Source organism: Oreochromis niloticus, linkage group LG10, assembly GCF_001858045.2.
Source record: "Oreochromis niloticus isolate F11D_XX linkage group LG10, O_niloticus_UMD_NMBU, whole genome shotgun sequence".
Classification (NCBI taxonomy): domain Eukaryota; kingdom Metazoa; phylum Chordata; class Actinopteri; order Cichliformes; family Cichlidae; genus Oreochromis; species Oreochromis niloticus.
In genome coordinates this window covers 11,437,636-11,454,948 of record NC_031975.2, presented here as the reverse complement: position 1 = coordinate 11,454,948, position 17,313 = coordinate 11,437,636, and the positions used below count along the sequence as shown (strand labels likewise).

General features: G+C 37.5%; 1 protein-coding gene across 2 annotated transcripts; it reads left to right on the top strand.

Moving 5' to 3' along the window:
- The first annotated feature begins 9,819 nt into the window (after nucleotides 1–9,819).
- Nucleotides 9,820–15,616, top strand: sat2b (spermidine/spermine N1-acetyltransferase family member 2b). Of its 2 annotated transcripts, XM_003456844.4 has the most exons (6): nucleotides 9,821–9,979; nucleotides 10,140–10,191; nucleotides 13,372–13,455; nucleotides 13,933–14,034; nucleotides 14,136–14,176; nucleotides 14,344–15,616. In XM_003456844.4, exons 1-6 carry the CDS (start codon nucleotides 9,917–9,919, stop codon nucleotides 14,521–14,523), a joined length of 522 nt encoding a protein of 173 aa, XP_003456892.1. In that variant the 5' UTR covers nucleotides 9,821–9,916; the 3' UTR covers nucleotides 14,524–15,616. The 2 variants fall into 2 exon arrangements, with proteins under 2 accessions (XP_013120565.1, XP_003456892.1); XM_013265111.2 differs by lacking the exon at nucleotides 13,372–13,455 and having other exon boundaries at nucleotides 9,820–9,979.
- The last annotated feature ends 1,697 nt before the right edge of the window (nucleotides 15,617–17,313 follow it).

Genomic DNA, 17,313 nt, shown 5'->3' with positions numbered 1-17,313 from the left:
CCAAGGTGCTCAAACAGGCAGACACGAGTCAGTGGTCGAAGTGAGTGGACATAAGCCGGCTTATTCAAAGGTAAGGCACTACCTGTTGAATTATTTCCAAACAGTGCTGAATTGGTTCTGACAAAATTGAAAGTCTACTCACTGAAAATTACTGGTAAAGGTCTGTTTTGATTTTGGTGAAAATCTCATGAGAATTGAAGTTGAAGTAATGATAATGTAAGGTTAAGTGACAGTACTGATTAAAGGAAAAGCAGTTGGACTGCTACGAGGATTTAAATGCAGTTGGACTGCTAAGGAAAGAGAATTTAAAGTAGTTGGACTACTGAATTTAGGATTATAGGTAATTTGGAAACTGTGTATGGTGATACAGTCATAATTGAATATAAAGCTGGGCTTGGACATCGATAAAGTCGGTTTTGTGGTTTCATAGGATGTCTTTAAAATACAAGTAAATTTATGTAGAACGGAACTGTGGGATGTTCTAGGAAGTGCATTTCTCGGAGGTGACGCTCCAAACTTCCTGGGGACGCTCGGGATTTTCCGTTGGACGGGATAGTCCGATTGGCGATCGTGGAGAACTTGGGAATCTCCAAAATAGCTAGTGGTTGGACCACTTTACCGTTTGGAACGGTTTATGCACTTTTTTGGGTAGTAAAGGTTGGACCTTGGGCGTTGGACGCTTTTAAATTGACTTAGGAACTTTAGCAATTAGACCAGACACAGGTTGGACCTGATACTGGGTCATTGATTATCAAAAACTTGGAGTTTGTCCCTTGGAGGGTTAATTCAAATTTTGTCTAAATTATGTAGGTTGTGCAATTTAAGGCCTTGTAAATATTATTTAATTTATCAGACGTCTCTGTGTTATAATTTTTATGTTTGTATATAGGCTCTGTCTGCCACGGGCACTGCAGCAGGCTGTTTATTTTGAGAGTGTGTCTGTGTCTATGTAAATGAGATGCCTGTGACTTATTTAGAGTGACATTTCCTGTTTACGAATGAGTGGCTAATGACTGACTGCAGAGCCAGGGTTAAGGACGACTTCAATCTGTGTTTTAAGGGAAGAAATGCAGTTTATGTTTATTATATTTGTGTGACTGTTGTTGATTATGATAAGTATTTCATGATAACTGTAGAATATGAGTATGGGGTTTGCTTGACACGTGTCTGTACTAGGTAAAACTGTGTAAGACTGATAGGAAGTTTATAGAGACTGCTACACATGGCTGATGCCTGTAGTTAAGACGCTGGAGTTGTTTATTACAATATTGTAAGTAAACTTTTATTTCTTGCCATGACTGTATGACTTTTGCGGGGTTTTGAGATAGGATACATAAACTGTTGATACTTAAGACCGTTATCTGGGTTCGAAGAACTGAAATTGAATTTGAGATAATTTAATTAAAAAAGATGTCTGTAAGCGATGTGTGTTTTGGGGTGTTGAACTAAGATGTCTTAGGATTTTTAGATGGGTTCTGTTTCAGTTTGAGATAATATATACAGTTACATTTTCTGTGTGTGTGTTGTTGAGTGACAACACGCGCAGTTTAAATTGGGCGCTGTTCCTTCCTCTTTTTAGTTTCAAAACACAAAGGCTCTTAGATTAAATTATTGTGAGTAGAATTACTGATTATTTGTAGACTGTGAAACTAAAAGGAAGTCTCTGCAGAAGCTGTAGAAACAGGAAACCGTGTGTGTCTGGGACAGGAAATGCATGCCCATAAAAGGAACTGAGTGTGTACAGAAAGAACACAGAGAGATAGATGAGTTAACTCTAGGCACATGAAGCAAATGAAGCCTTTAAGAAAAAATGCATATATTACTAATTATATGGTTTAGTGTGTCAATACAGGTGGGCGTCTTTCAACTTTGCAACCTTGAGTTCAGCAGCAGAAAAGTAGATTAAAAGAATTGGGAGAATAAGCCAGTCTTTGGCTCGAAATTGTGCAGCTTGAGCTCTCACTTTGTCTTTCACCCCGAGAAGACACGTAAAGGACAGTCAATTTCCTGATGAAGACCGATAGAACATCGTGGACGTGAAGAAGTAACGGAAGCTAAAAGACAGTGCAGGCGAAAGCAGTAACACTGACAACGACTGATGAGTCCAGCAGCATGGAAGAAAGCACGTGATGCAACATGCATGCTGGTGAAGAACAGCGTGATATGTCTGCTTGAAGGCACTGACTGTCATATTTGCCAAGCTTGGAGCAATCTTGGAAGAAAAGACTGAAAAGATGGATGCAGAAGAAAACACAGCAAATGAAAATAAGACTGAAGGAAGAGGAAATACTGAAAGATCAAAACAGAGAAGAAACACACTGTGTTTGCTGGGGCTCTGAAGCCCGAACAGGACACTGTGAATGAAAAAGGACCAGTGAGAGATGAAGCTGGACGAGTTGGACTGCGAGAAGATAGGAGATGATTGGATTGAAATTGAACCCTGAACTCGTGATAGTTTAGGGATGTCCACCACATCACAACAAAGAGGTAAACAATACAAAAGGTAAAGATAATCAGAATAACTGACAATTATATTAATGAATAGAAAACACACATATACAAATTGTTACATGTGAGATTATTTTCGAAACGATTCAGAAGTGAGATTGAATGTTGAGCTCAGCGAAAAGATGCATAAATTAAATATGAATACATGAAAATGCAATAAATACATAAGGATGCAATGAAGAAAACAGCTTACACTGCATTTACATGACCACATAACGCAAGGAAGAACACGCTTACATACATGGCATAATTGGTATTTTTGACTAGAAAAAGAGAAATGGGTCGTTTAGGCGTCCGTGATAATAATGAAAATGTTTTAGTTTGTTATTTTTAGGGGCAAGCAGACCTGGACCAATTCTCCAGATCCAGGAGTCGGACGAAACTACAGGTTAACATGAATGGATATGTTAAGGCAAGTTTCTGGTTGAATTGTTTACAGTCTCCAGGAACCTGACAGCAAGCCCTAACTGGTGGTGGAAGACCAGCAGGGCTGTGATTTAAGGTGGGGAAGTAAAATTTGGGTTAGTGATTGGGGGACGGAGAAAACTGACTCTTTAACTGGAGAATGGGAAAGTGTCTGTGAGACTGTGAAGCCATATATGCAAAATAGCACACACAAACATACGCAATGAAGATCGGCTTGCTACTTGTATGAGTGATAGAATGGTGTGAATGTTGAATAAACTGATTAAACTAGTTTAAAAGGGTGACTTAGCAGTGCTTTTGCACTGAGTGATCAAAACAAGTGATTAGTATAGAAAGAAAATGAAAATAATTGAATAGTGGCATGAGGTTTAAAAAAGTATTTCTTTTGCCAAGTTAAATTGTTGAGATATGGCTGAGTATGGAAAAAGTTTGAGAGCTCGTGTGAATGTGGACAAAGGAGCTTGCTGTGTGGGTGTGATTGAGGCCTTAAAGGAGGGGTAGATTGTTCAGAGGTGCAAATTTGATTAGGAGGTTTATAAATTAGTGTTGACACATTGTTGTAAGGTGTTAGGCTGAATCTGAGTATGGTAAAGTGCTTAACCGGGGTTATTGTTGTGTACGAAACGGTGTAGCTTTTGGCGAGGTTTTCGGTGTGTTGAACGGGTGAAATTTAGGATTGTTTCAGATTTTTGAGGCTGTTGTTTTATTTCCAGAGAGGGTGGTTGATTAAGACATGGATATGTCTGAGAGGGGCCCCAAAAATTTTTGCAGTAGTAAGTGCACTCAGGAAAAAACCTGTCAGGTGACTTTGTTTTGTACTTTGATGAGCTAATAATCAGCTCTCTTTTTTTTCATTTTTGTTCTAAGCAGGCCTGGAAGAGAGTGAACGGACGGCGTTGACAAAATTACCAAGTACGAAAATCAGGTGGGCATTACAGAATTATAATTGATTACAATCAGAGACTGATTGGCGGCAAGTCTGTGTCTAAAATGGATTGATCGATTCAATCCAGTCAAAAGTATAGAGAACTATTTTCCTAAAAAGGAAAACGAAATAAAACAAATGATTGAGCTCATTTTGCTGATGTGGAGCATCTGATGACGTGCGCAGAGGGCTGCAGATCAGCAAAAAATATCATGTGTGAATGCATGGGAGTGAATGTGAGTGATGGGACCAAGAGGGGAAATAAATAAAAGGTTGACAAACAGGACAAGTGGGAGACTTAAATCTGGGGATGTTGATTTTGGGATATTGATGTGTGCGTTGAGAAAATTATTTATTGGGGTTGGATTATGTTATTACATTATAGAATGCTAAATGCTAAAAGGGAAACATTGATGTAACTTAAGTTACCATGAACGGAGGGGACACATGATTAATAACTGTTCTGTGTAAGTTTATTTTGGGTTATAACACAGGTTGGATCATCAGTGGAGAAAGTGAGTATAAAAGGTGATGTTCTGGTTAACACACAGGCTTTTGTTTCCAGGACGTTTCAAGGATGCAGGCTGTGGATGGAGCCATGAAAGGATTTGACATGATGATTAATTTGATTTCATTCCTTAAACACAGGTTTGAAGTTATGGAGCATTTATACATAATGTGATAGGACTAAACTTTTCTTTTAATTGCCTAACCTGAGTGAAGGATTTTGAGTTTGTAACACATGAGATGTGTCACAAAAAGGGGGGTGTTAATATATGCGATTAGCTACATGAAATGTGCTCTTTTAGGGTTACTAAGCAAATGTCTACGTGACCTTTACCTAGTAACCTTTGTGATGATAAACTTGTTTACCGACTTGCTCTCTTGTAGAACATACAGACTTAGAAAAGGGGAACTTCAGCTTTGAGTTTTGAGAATAACTCTGTTAAGTTGACAGGAAACACGTCGAGACAGCAATATAGGGCAAATATGTTTGAGCTTGTAATTAAATGTGGGGCTTGAAAAGAGGAAGCAAATTTGGTACAGGACGTACTTGAGATGATCAGACGAGAGAAGGAGAAGGTCAGGAATAGTTTAAACTAAGATTGAGAAAGTAAATGGGGTAAAAGGGGGTGTAGCTTCAGGGCAGCTCACAGCCCGGCGTAAACGCAAGGTGCTGTCACACAGCTTAAGTTATTTGGTTGATTTATTTTATGACAAAATAATAAGGAAACATTGAAAATATACAACACGTTGAGGAGATCTCTTTTGTTATATGCCTCTCCGGAGCTTCTCTCCTGATGCTACTCCACCAAAAGAAGTTTGTTTATAGAGACTATGTCAGCTCCCAAACAGACAACAACAAACCAAGACTAGCAAAAAAAAACCAAAAAAAACAATCTGAATATAAATAATAACAAATAAAGAACAATACAGAATCCAAATCTGAACCAAAGAACAAAATAGTGAAATGTGGATTATTGGGTTTTTCTCTGTATATATGAAGCATTTGTAATGTGTATCTGCTAATGAAGGCTTGTAGAGGCCAGTTTATACTCATAAACAAGTGCTCAGCCAGACTGAAAAACAGGAAGCTGTAGTGCACAAGGCATATTAATAAATATAGACACAAAAAGAGGAACTCCCCATATAAACAACGTTGAAAATGTGTGAAGTATAAAGTACCGAAATAACACTATATAAGTCACAGTTGATGATTCTAATGTTAGAGAGCTCTTGCAACTGGCGTCTGAGCTGTGCAGAGGTCGATGTTGGTCATAACAGTGATGTCTCTATTTACAGGTTGAGTTCATTTTATACACAATGCGTAACTGTGCTTGTTTAGAGTTGATGTTCCGTCCAAACAGGTTTTAAGCTTCACTGGTGAGAGTGTCCAGGTGATACATGTTGAGGGAAGATGAGAACATAGCAGGTTAATTGCACGCACGCTTACAAACACACATGATTTAAATATAGGCCAGGCCAAAGGCCTGGACTTGATGCAGCTTTCAACTTTACAGCTCCTAACTTGCAGGAATGGCGTGGAGTGTAATGAATGAATGCAAAACATGCTTACAGACACAATCATGACAGGGGTTTATTTTACAGGGTAAAGGTGGAACACAGGTTGCTTTGTTTCTGCTTAGCAACTCCTGAGGTAAAAGGTGTTAAAGATAAATATGCAATAAGTGAACAGGAAATGTGTGAAGGTGAGCCGGGTGAAATAAAATGTCGTAGATAATGGAAACTTGTTTAACTGGCATTAACAGTAACCTTTGCATGTTATGTATAGGCTTGAAGCCAAAGGAGGCATAAATCCAGATAGAAAACTTTGAAGTGTGCTTTTTAGCGGAGATTTAGGCTGACATGGGGATGGTGTGCATTTTACTTGGGTTGTGTTTAATAAGACTAAAAGCGTTGCTCACACACATAAAGAGTATGGAGATTAAATAAAGTTAATATAATGGATAGAGCCCAGAACATGATAATATATAAGTGAAATCAAATGCAATGTTTGATTTCACTTTTATTGGGAAACAATCAGGCTAGAAATGTGAGTAACCTATGTTTAAACTGTGTATTGAACTCTCCAAATACATTAAAACTGTGCAACTCTCCGTGGTCCATGCAATCAAGCAACTGTTATATATCTGCATTAAACTAGCCAACATAGACTCACCACCACATGATGTTGCCCTGCAGCGGGGGCAGAAAATCATTTGCAAACCAGGGATCTTAGGTTGATTATTATATTCTTACTTATGTACACACACACACACAGAAGGGAAAAATTTCAAAACAAAACAAAAAATAACTTCGCTTAACCTGTCAAGCGCAGGAGCAAAATAAAAATGTCTTTGGGCTCTGTTAAAATTTCTTTAGTAAAAGTGTAAAAGGCCAAACCTAGGAAGTTCGGCAAACAGGAAAGTTCCTCGAGTATCAGGAGTTAATAGTCAGGAAACATTTCTCACATTAACGCCTTATATCTGAAAAATGATTGACTCATAGATGCAGATAGACATACAAGTGCACATACATCCAGATGTGAATTTAGACATTAAAAGTGTAGAGACATGTACACACAGATTGGCAAACCGGTACAGAGTCTAACTGAAGAGCTTAACAAAGCAGACGTGGCAGTAGGGTTTGTGATTTTGCCTGATATGATATTGGGAACCAACTTTGAATAATGACAGGAACCTGAGATGAACACAGTAAGTTAGTAAGGTGTAGCAGAGAAAGGTTGTTTGTTTGCTATCCCTTACAGGAGAAGATTTCCACTAGAGAGGGACCCAGAAAAGGAGCAGAGACCACTTAAGCATGAAGTGTTTTCAAGTGGGAGCTGGTGTTTTATTGCTGGACCACCTAGAGGACATGAGGTTGTTGTCGGATTTGCTGAGTCAGGGGGCGGCTAGAGAGGGTCAGAGCGAAGGTAGTGGACCTGGGAATGGTGTAGTGACGTCTTTGGAAGACGTCAAGAGAGGGAATTGTAGAATTACAGGGATTATTTTACATAACCATCATCTTATCATTGCAGGAATTATCATTTCATCAAAGTGTTTATTGAAGCTGCTGGCATTATGTTATAATTTATATTATAGGGGTTATTATAATCAAATATTAACATTTTTATTACAGGTGCAGTTATAACTACTTTAAAATGATTGAGTTAAATATATATGTATCATAACTCATATGCTGAGTATATTGGTATAGTAAAATAGTAGCTGAGCAAAGGCCTGAATGTATTCAGCTTCTTGTTGCATTTGAGTTTGCTTAGTTACAGGTGACGGAAGGATGTCCAGTCCATGGTGACCTCAAAGGCCTTAGGTCATCACCATATTCGGAAGAGTATGCCACAAGGAGGAACCTCTATGTTGCATTTAATTCTTAAAATACATGAATGTTCTGTACATGCAAATTATGTGCTTGTAAACGCAAGAAGGGGCGTTACAATACCCTGATGTTATAAAAGCAATCTAGAGTGTATTTTGGGCAGAGATGTACAACTGTTTGGCAGTTTGCACCTCTCCACGCTGCGTGCATTCATTAAAGTCAATTGTTTGAACCACCTCTTCTGGACTGTCATTGTTTTACTCTCATCCTCAATTTCGAACCCGTAACACTAGTCAAAGAAAGCTTCCTGTGCAAAGAGTGTCTGAATAGGTGCCAAGCTGAGAGGAAGGAGCTGAGGGAGGAATAAATACCATACTGTGTTCTTAACTCAAGAGTGCCTTTCACTTACAGTAGTGCATGTTACTCTGATCTGTACTCTACATAGTACATAGATTCAATTCATATCAGACAGTAACAGAAAACATTGCAATTTCCCTTGTAAGTGTATTTAAAGAGATATTTTTACACACAATTTATACAATTACCATGCTTATAACTGCATGATAATTAGATACAAATAAAGTGTTTTGACAGTCTGTTGGGTCTAGAGGGCAGCAGAGAGCACCCTTATGTCTGAGTACCTGTCACTGACTTTAAACACTTATACAAGTACGAAGTTATGTGAAATAATATTTCATGTTATTAAACATACAAACGGTATCTTTTGCATGTGATCATAATTCATTCATCATCATCATCATATATGGAAAAAATTAAGTTCCTGAAGTCTCTAAACAAGAAAAGAAAGACACAGATTCTGAGTTTGTCTCATTCAGAGAAGGCCTTCCTTTCTATGATGAACCATCACTTTAGTGTGATCTTTATTAGTTTCAGACCAAAATACATTTCAAAAGAAATTTTAGGGTGAAGAAAATACATTTACAACCTTACAGTAGAATGTATATCAAACCCTAACCCCTCACACACGCATAAACATTTACACACACATATATACACACACATATACATAGACACTGTAAAAAATGGCAAATCTGAACTTGTGAACCATCATATAGAAGAGAGATTTCTGAATGGGGTTTTTTGTTAAACAGACATGAAAGACACGAACTTAAGGTTAAGTGTATAAACTTGAACTTGAAACATCTTTATGATGCAACCAAAAGAATCATGAATCTAAAAAGCGACATTTCTGGATTTTATTTTTGTTGACTTATGAAGTTATATATATTGTTTTGTATATTTTTGACATTTCTTAAGGAGAAGATTGCTGTTTGGCTGATTGGTCCTAACCAATTACTGTATAAAAGATGAACGATGCGACAGCACTTCCTTCCATTGTGCAAAAATGAAGCCAAAATATCCGGCTTGTGGGAGCTGCCATGTTCCACTTTTGGAGCCAGAGTCTGCTCAGTAGTAACTCGTGGTGGAGCGTCTCTGCCCACACACCCACTGGACGTGACCGTGAACACGCCCCCTTACACTTTTTACATAGCCCGGCTGCTCTGTCTCTAATTCTGCAGGGTATGATGACTGCTTTAAATAGCAGTCATCATACCCTGTACCATACATTTAATTAGTACCTTTAAATAGGTACTAATTAAATGTTTATTTAGATTACACATCCAAGATTTAAAAATGATATTCAAGCAAAATGACTAAGGACCCTAAAAAACAAACAAACAAAAATATAAGCACGAACTTATGAAATTTGCTCATATTTAAGCAATTTGCTCGTTTATGTGGTTCAGCACTTTAAGTTTACTGCAACTTTTACTTTGGAGGTTTACTTTTTACTGTCTTTGTGTGCGGTTTGTTTGAAAAGGAGCAGGCAGATATTTTTGTACTTTGTACTTGTACTATTTTAAATGCACGTAAGTGCTCTTAATTGTGCGAAATTTTGTTGTTGGTAGTTGTAAAATGGGGCTCATATAAAGCGTTATTGCCTTATCCAAATCGAAAGGCATACAAAACGGTAATAATAATAATAATGATGATGACGACAACAACAACAACAACAACAACAACAATAATAATAATATCTTTTTTAAAGTTCGAAATTATTTTGACCTTTATTTTGAAGGCGGAAGTATCAAAGGGTAGCCGCTTCCTGTACAGACTTTTTTTTTTTTTTTTTAGCGTGTAGCTAAAGAGCTGAAAACTCTGGCAAACCCCCCCTGAAAATCTGCAATTACTGTAGATATGAATTTCAAAATACGGTGTGCTGCGAAAGAAGACTGCAAAGACATATCGAGGATGATAATGGTGAATTATAGTTAACTTATCTCTGTTTTTCCCACTTCACAGTACTTCTACAGGGCTCTGTTAAACGTTAGCGCGATATCTGAAATGTTAGATTTTGTTTCCTAATGATTCTCCTCAGTGTGTTTCTCAGTTGACATAACAGTAAAACGGCGTTTTTCAGGATTTGGCGATTTATGAAAAGATGCCTGACCAAGTGAAGATTTCGCATGAAGGTAATTCTCCCATTAGTTAAATGTTACGGAAAGTAAAGATTTTTTTGTCTAAAAGCATACCGTTTTTTTCTGTATAACTTTTAATGATGAGTTTTTAAACCGACTGCAAAAGCATATTTAATATAATATGATGAATCATTGTTAATAACTAGCCTAGTTTATCCTTATATAATGACTGGCAGCTGGAAGTGAGTCAGCCCACAGTCCTTTAATGGAGTGCAGCCATATTTACAGTTAATAAGTTCACCTGTGCACCTATTAACAGTTAATAGCAACACTATTAACTGGCAAGGGTTAAACTCCCAACAATCAGATTATCATAATCAATCATCATTATAAACCCCACTATTAAAAAGTAAACACTTTAAAATCATTGAAACATAAATATGAAAGTTGTGTATTTATTCTTTTTATAATTATATAGTCAGAGGTCAATGGTAACTTCATTGTCCCCAATGGGGAATTGATTTGCAGTATGTCCACACATCAAACAACACAAATAACAAAAAGAGAGAGAACAGTTAAATTGTTTATGGCAGAATATGAAAGAAGGTTTTCTGAGATTGTTGTAGAGGAAACTTTTATTTTCATTTGTTGCCTCAACAGTTTAGGGACACACAACTAGGGCTGCCACGATTAGTCGACTAGTCACGATTACGTCGTTTGAAGCTTTGTAAGATCCCAAAAGACGCAGGAGTAAGTAGTAATATTTAAGAGTGTAATAACGGACTGAAACAGAAGATGGCAGCACTGCATGTACAAGGATGCCAGCTGCCGTTAAACCCCGAAGAAGAAGAAACTGTGTCCCAGAATTCATAGCGCGGCCCAGCGCAGTTGTCAACAATGGCGGCAGCTAGTTAGTTTTAATATTACTCTTATTATTCTTTCTCGGTCACAAAATAAACGTTTAACATATTTTCAGGTGAGAATGTAGCTGTGTAAACCTCAAATATCTGGTCAGTTTATCAAGACACCACATATTTTCAAAAGCGCTCCGACGTTTTCGGAGACGTCTGTTACCCACCAGCTCGATAGCGAGCCGGGTTTCTAGGCTCATTAGAGTCGGTCAGAACACCGGACTCCCAGCAAATCGTTTTCAAGCTCACCGCCATCTTTCGCTACTCAGGTTAAACATGTAATATAAGTCACTTAGATAACTTAAAAATGTTATTGTTTGGCTTTTTTTTAGTATTTTATTTGTTCCTGAGTAAATTGGTTTGGCTGAGAAATAAAGTTATAGTTTTTGCACAGATGAATAAACGTCAAGCAGACAACTGATTATTAGAAGTGTGAGATGCTCGAGAATATACTCCGGTGTCCTGTTATATTTTAGATAGCAAGGAGCAGACGGCTGAGTTTATTAAACTTCATTGAAACAATCTGCAAATTTCATTAAAAGTGTAATAAACTATCATCTTGTCTTTATTTTTAGTTAGCACATACCTTAAACACTTCAAGCTGTAAGCTAATGATAGTTATATAAGAGCAGACGCATGCTGGTGCAATAAGCTGTACATTCAATGTGATTAGATCTGATTAGTCGACTAATTGCAAAAATAATCGGTGACTAGTCGACTATCAAAATAGTCGTTTGTGGCAGCCCTACACACAACAATAATGCAAATGACAGTAACTGTCATGTGTCATGTTTATGGTCCCATATGACCTTTCTCATGAAGCCATACCAGAGAGATTAATGACATAGAACCTGGCAGAATTTAACGTTTTAAAGGTACAGCTCACCACTAGATGTCAATAGATAGCAGATTTCAGTCAGTTGAGTTCTGTTTTCATATGCTGCCCAGTTCAAGTGCAAAATCCTAGCTATGGTGGTCACTGTAGGACAAACAACTCTTGCTGTAGTTCATCTCTGTTGTTTACCTCAACTGTCAATATGTTTCCACATTTATTTATGCTGGAGAAGGCTGTAGAACTTGGTGAAAGGAGTTCAAGATGAGTCAATGAGTGACTGAAACATTTGTCCGATGACAGTGAGAGTTGAGTTGTAGAGCAGTTGATGCTGCTGTTAGCCTCTGAAATGCCTCTGAGATGCTGGTAGTGTTGTCTCTTTCCTTTCTCTGATAAAAAAAAACAAAAACTATAGGTATGATCATGTCTTGATTTTGAAACTTGCCTCCACAGTAGGTGAACACCTAAAAACAAACAAACAAAAAAAAACAACTAACATTATACCAGCTAACGTTAGGTTAGAGTGTCCTAAAAATAACACTTTCCCTATGATAAACAGGGGCTGGTCTTAAAGAATTTCCTTGCCAGTCACTGTATTCAAGATGGTTGGGCAACATGGTGGCTTCACCAAACCTGTTCTGATGTATTTTTAGCTGATGAATTTAAAGTTTAGAATTGAACTTGGAATTAATCTTCCAGCAAACATTAGTTCGTTAGAAGATAACAGTATTTATTCATGAGTACAACATTCTTTTTCTTCTTCTTTTTTTTTTTTGCTGTTAAATAACGTAAAAAAATGGAATGACCTTCTGTACCTTTAGTTAAGTTGGTATTTAAAAATGTGTTTTAGCTGCCTTGAATGATGAATTTATATATAACTATATAATTCATACATTAGATGCAGTTATTAGCTGAAACAATAACTGCAGCTCAGTGAGAAGGAGTGGTTATTAGTCCAACAATGATTAACTGAAGGAGATTAGGATTAGGTCCCTTAGATATAAGTGTATATCTGCAATTCTTCGTGTACTTTTCCCTATCAACTGTCATGCAGCTTTTTTGAAATACATCCAATCTCTCTTTTATTATAAGATAAAGATAGCTGGATTACTAAGTGTCTTTAGAAAAACAAATACATCCAGGTTGGTGAACTTTTGATATCTTGTGTTTTTCTATAGTGCTCATAAGTCGACGACACACTGTGACCCCAGGCTTGACACAAAAGCATCCTTTTAAGTAAAAGCCTGCTAATAGAAAAATTTACAGTAGAGGACTGTCATTCACAACTGGCTTAATAGAGACCCTGATGCTTCTCCTACTCAAAATAATTGATGTCAGTGTCACTAACTATTATTGAAGAGACAATTTTAAAGAGAATTCAGTTTCTCACATGTATGTTTTTGATGTTTCTTCTTGTTTGAGAGCTTTTTATTGCTGTTAAAATAGAGATTAAACATGTCTATATGGATAACTTTTTCTTGTGCAATTTAGAGCTAGAGCGCGATGGTTTCTGCCAGAACCCCTTCTTTGAATGCCTCGTTGCAGAAGTACCGGAAGAGCATAAGTCTAATGAGGGTAAATGTTCAATCATGGCCTTTTGTTTTTATTGTAGTCTTCCTTGTCTGCCACACTTGATCTTATCAGTATAATAAAAGGCTTCTGGCCTTGCTGTTTAGATATACATGTCTGACAAATTATGACTAAACAAGTGTTACCTCATAAATCAACAGTGGCAGATGAGGCTAATCCTTCTAAAATTAAGATAAGCGTTGTTCTTTCACATGTTAGAAACAAACATAAACCTTGCTCAGACAAAGCAATGCTGCTATGTAATTAGGAACTTCCTAGCTCACGTCACCACAGCTGCACAGTCAGCATTAGATTATTTTAGTTTAAATTTTATATCTTAAGTCCTTATTAGCAATAGCGGTCTTTTACATTAGCAGTCCACATAAAAGTGTAGTTTAGTATAAGGAAGAAAGAGGTTTTTCCATGATATTTGTCGTAATGTTTACTTCCCTTTGAAATATTTGCCTCTTTTTGTTCATATAGGATTCACAGTCATCGGGTACGCCCTTTACTTTTACACTTACAGTACATGGAAGGGGCGAGCAGTATATTTGGAGGACCTGTATGTGATGTCAGAATTCAGAGGTACAATATCTCTTGTGGTATAAATATATATATATATATATATATATAACAATCTAGATGTATTTGTTACCTTATCATGTTTATAATGATTTCCTCTGTAGGAAATGGCATTGGTACAGCTTTATTGAGCAAAGTTGCAGAGGTAAGACTGTTTTTGTAGCTGTATGGAAAAACATATTTTTTAAATTGATTTGTTGCATTTGGACGCTTTTGATTTTTTTCTTCTGTTTTGGTTAATTTCAGCTGTTTTGTGTTATAGCGAGGTAATAGTGCATGATTAAGCGCAGGACTATTTTTTTATTTGCTCAGATTGGGAAAAAGAAGCAGTGTGTGCGGCTGCAGTTGTCCGTGTTAAACTGGAACACTCCCTCTCGAGACTTTTATGCTGCTAAAGGAGCTCAGGACCTCACTGTCACTGAAGGCTGGCATGCTATCCGCTTTGATGGACAGAACCTGGACAATTTAGCAAATGAAGCGCCTAAAGATTGACAAGAAAACTATGCTCTTTACTTTTCTGTGCAAAATGGTGCTTGTTTTAAAACATTGTTGTTGTTTTTCTCCATAAAACAGCCTTAATTATATCTTGTGTGTGTCCTTGATGTAACAAATTAATTTACAGGGGGCAAAGGATGTGAAATACACGTGAATTTAGTATTTTTGAAGTGATACGGCCATCCCTTTTGATTTCTTCTTCTATAGACTTGATATAGTATCCCTCAAAGTCCCATAAAAACACACCCCTGCTAAAGAAAACACTTTGGCCTGAGTAGCATAAATCAATGTTTCAGTACATTTTTATGTTTTCATGTACATTTCTGAGGAACTGAAAACCCAGTGGATTACTTTCACTCTTACAGTGATGCAGCTACTGTGACCAATTAAGTAATGAAAAGGAAGAGATATTGAAACAACCTGTTAAGAATGAGCCTCAAAACCAAAACTCTGTCAACAGGAATTTCCAAAGTGCTCTATATGACTTTATGCTATAAATGTTATATTTTAAACTCTTCCTTACATTTAAATTATTTATCACCAATCAGCAAACTGTTACTTGACTCTCATTGGGTAAACCAAATCCCAGATGTGACATCACAGCTTTCCAGCAGGTTGCAACTGTGAGATACTCCAAAGGTGACTTTTTGTTCCTGGAAAATGGCATTTTTAAAGTGTTGAATCTATATTATGTGAGAATGTAAAACACAATGTGTCGCCAAACTAAAATGGGCATTAAAGAATAAAGTGGGCCCTGAGAAAGTACTGTTATTAAGTGGGTTATATGACAAGATTTGAGCTCTGAGCTTTTTCTTTGTTGAGTTAAACATTCAAATGAAAAGCTGCTGTGCAAGCAAGTTCTGTGAATGTCCCTTTATTTGACTGTGCAAAGTAGTTAATAATGACAACAACGTCACCAGTGCTAAACACCACTGAGCATCACTAGCAGAAATCATAAACTTATTAACATTCTCATAATTTAGGGCATTCGATTACTGTGAACTGGTAAATATCTGTGTAAAAAAACATGCAAAAATCTTGAGAAATGTGTAAAATCAAAATAAAATCAACAAAGTGACGTGAAAATATAGACTTTATGTGCCAAGCTACTCTGTGCTTATGTTTGTTTCATTCCTTTTACTCAAGTGGCTGCTGCAAAAAAACAAACAAACCCAAAACACAAAAACCCCACTGGATGAAACCACACGTCCTGTTATTGTGATAATGCATGGGACCATTAGAAAACAAAATATACCAACTGTGTGCTTAGTTTGCAGTGCGACTTTTGCATCAAAATTTACTTACTGTAACAGATTTTGTCCTGGAACCTATGACCGTAATTGATATTATACAGGGAGTGCAGAATTATTAGGCAAGTTGTATTTTTGAGGAATAATTTTATTATTGAACAACAACCATGTTCTCAATGAACCCAAAAAACTCATTAATATCAAAGCTGAATGTTTTTGGAAGTAGTTTTTAGTTTGTTTTTAGTTTTAGCTATTTGAGGGGGATATCTGTGTGTGCAGGTGACTATTACTGTGCATAATTATTAGGCAACTTAACAAAAAACAAATATATACCCATTTCAATTATTTATTTTTACCAGTGAAACCAATATAACATCTCCACATTCACAAATATACATTTCTGACATTCAAAAACAAAACCAAAACAAATCAGCGACCAATATAGCCACCTTTCTTTGCAAGGACACTCAAAAGCCTGCCATCCATGGATCCTGTCACTGTTTTGATCTGTTCACCATCAACATTGCGTGCAGCAGCAACCACAGCCTCCCAGACGCTGTTCAGAGAGGTGTACTGTTTTCCCTCCTTGTAAATCTCACATTTGATGATGGACCACAGGTTCTCAATGGGGTTCAGATCAGGTGAACAAGGAGGCCATGTCATTAGTTTTTCTTCTTTTATACCCTTTCTTGCCAGCCACGCTGTGGAGTACTTGGACGCGTGTGATGGAGCATTGTCCTGCATGAAAATCATGTTTTTCTTGAAGGATGCAGACTTCTTCCTGTACCACTGCTTGAAGAAGGTGTCTTCCAGAAACTGGCAGTAGGACTGGGAGTTGAGCTTGACTCCATCCTCAACCCGAAAAGGCCCCACAAGCTCATCTTTGATGATACCAGCCCAAACCAGTACTCCACCTCCACCTTGCTGGCGTCTGAGTCGGACTGGAGCTCTCTGCCCTTTACCAATCCAGCCCCGGGCCCATCCATCTGGCCCATCAAGACTCACTCTCATTTCATCAGTCCATAAAACCTTAGAAAAATCAGTCTTGAGATATTTCTTGGCCCAGTCTTGACATTTCAGCTTGTGTGTCTTGTTCAGTGGTGGTCGTCTTTCAGCCTTTCTTACCTTGGCCATGTCTCTGAGTATTGCACACCTTGTGCTTTTGGGCACTCCAGTGATGTTGCAGCTCTGAAATATGGCCAAACTGGTGGCAAGTGGCATCTTGGCAGCTGCACGCTTGACTTTTCTCAGTTCATGGGCAGTTATTTTGCGCCTTGGTTTTTCCACACGCTTCTTGCGACCCTGTTGACTATTTTGAATGAAACGCTTGATTGTTCGATGATCACGCTTCAGAAGCTTTGCAATTTTAAGACTGCTGCATCCCTCTGCAAGATATCTCACTATTTTTGACTTTTCTGAGCCTGTCAAGTCCTTCTTTTGACCCATTTTGCCAAAGGAAAGGAAGTTGCCTAATAATTATGCACACCTGATATAGGGTGTTGATGTCATTAGACCACACCCCTTCTCATTACAGAGA

Coding starts and splice junctions, on each gene's coding strand:
- sat2b (XM_003456844.4), top strand. CDS start 9,917: ATGAATTTCAAAATACGGTGTGCTGCGAAAGAAGACTGCAAAGACATA. Junction 9,980..10,139: donor ACATATCGAGGATGATAATG/GTGAATTATAGT, acceptor GGCGTTTTTCAG/GATTTGGCGATTTATGAAAA. Junction 14,035..14,135: donor TGTGATGTCAGAATTCAGAG/GTACAATATCTC, acceptor TTTCCTCTGTAG/GAAATGGCATTGGTACAGCT.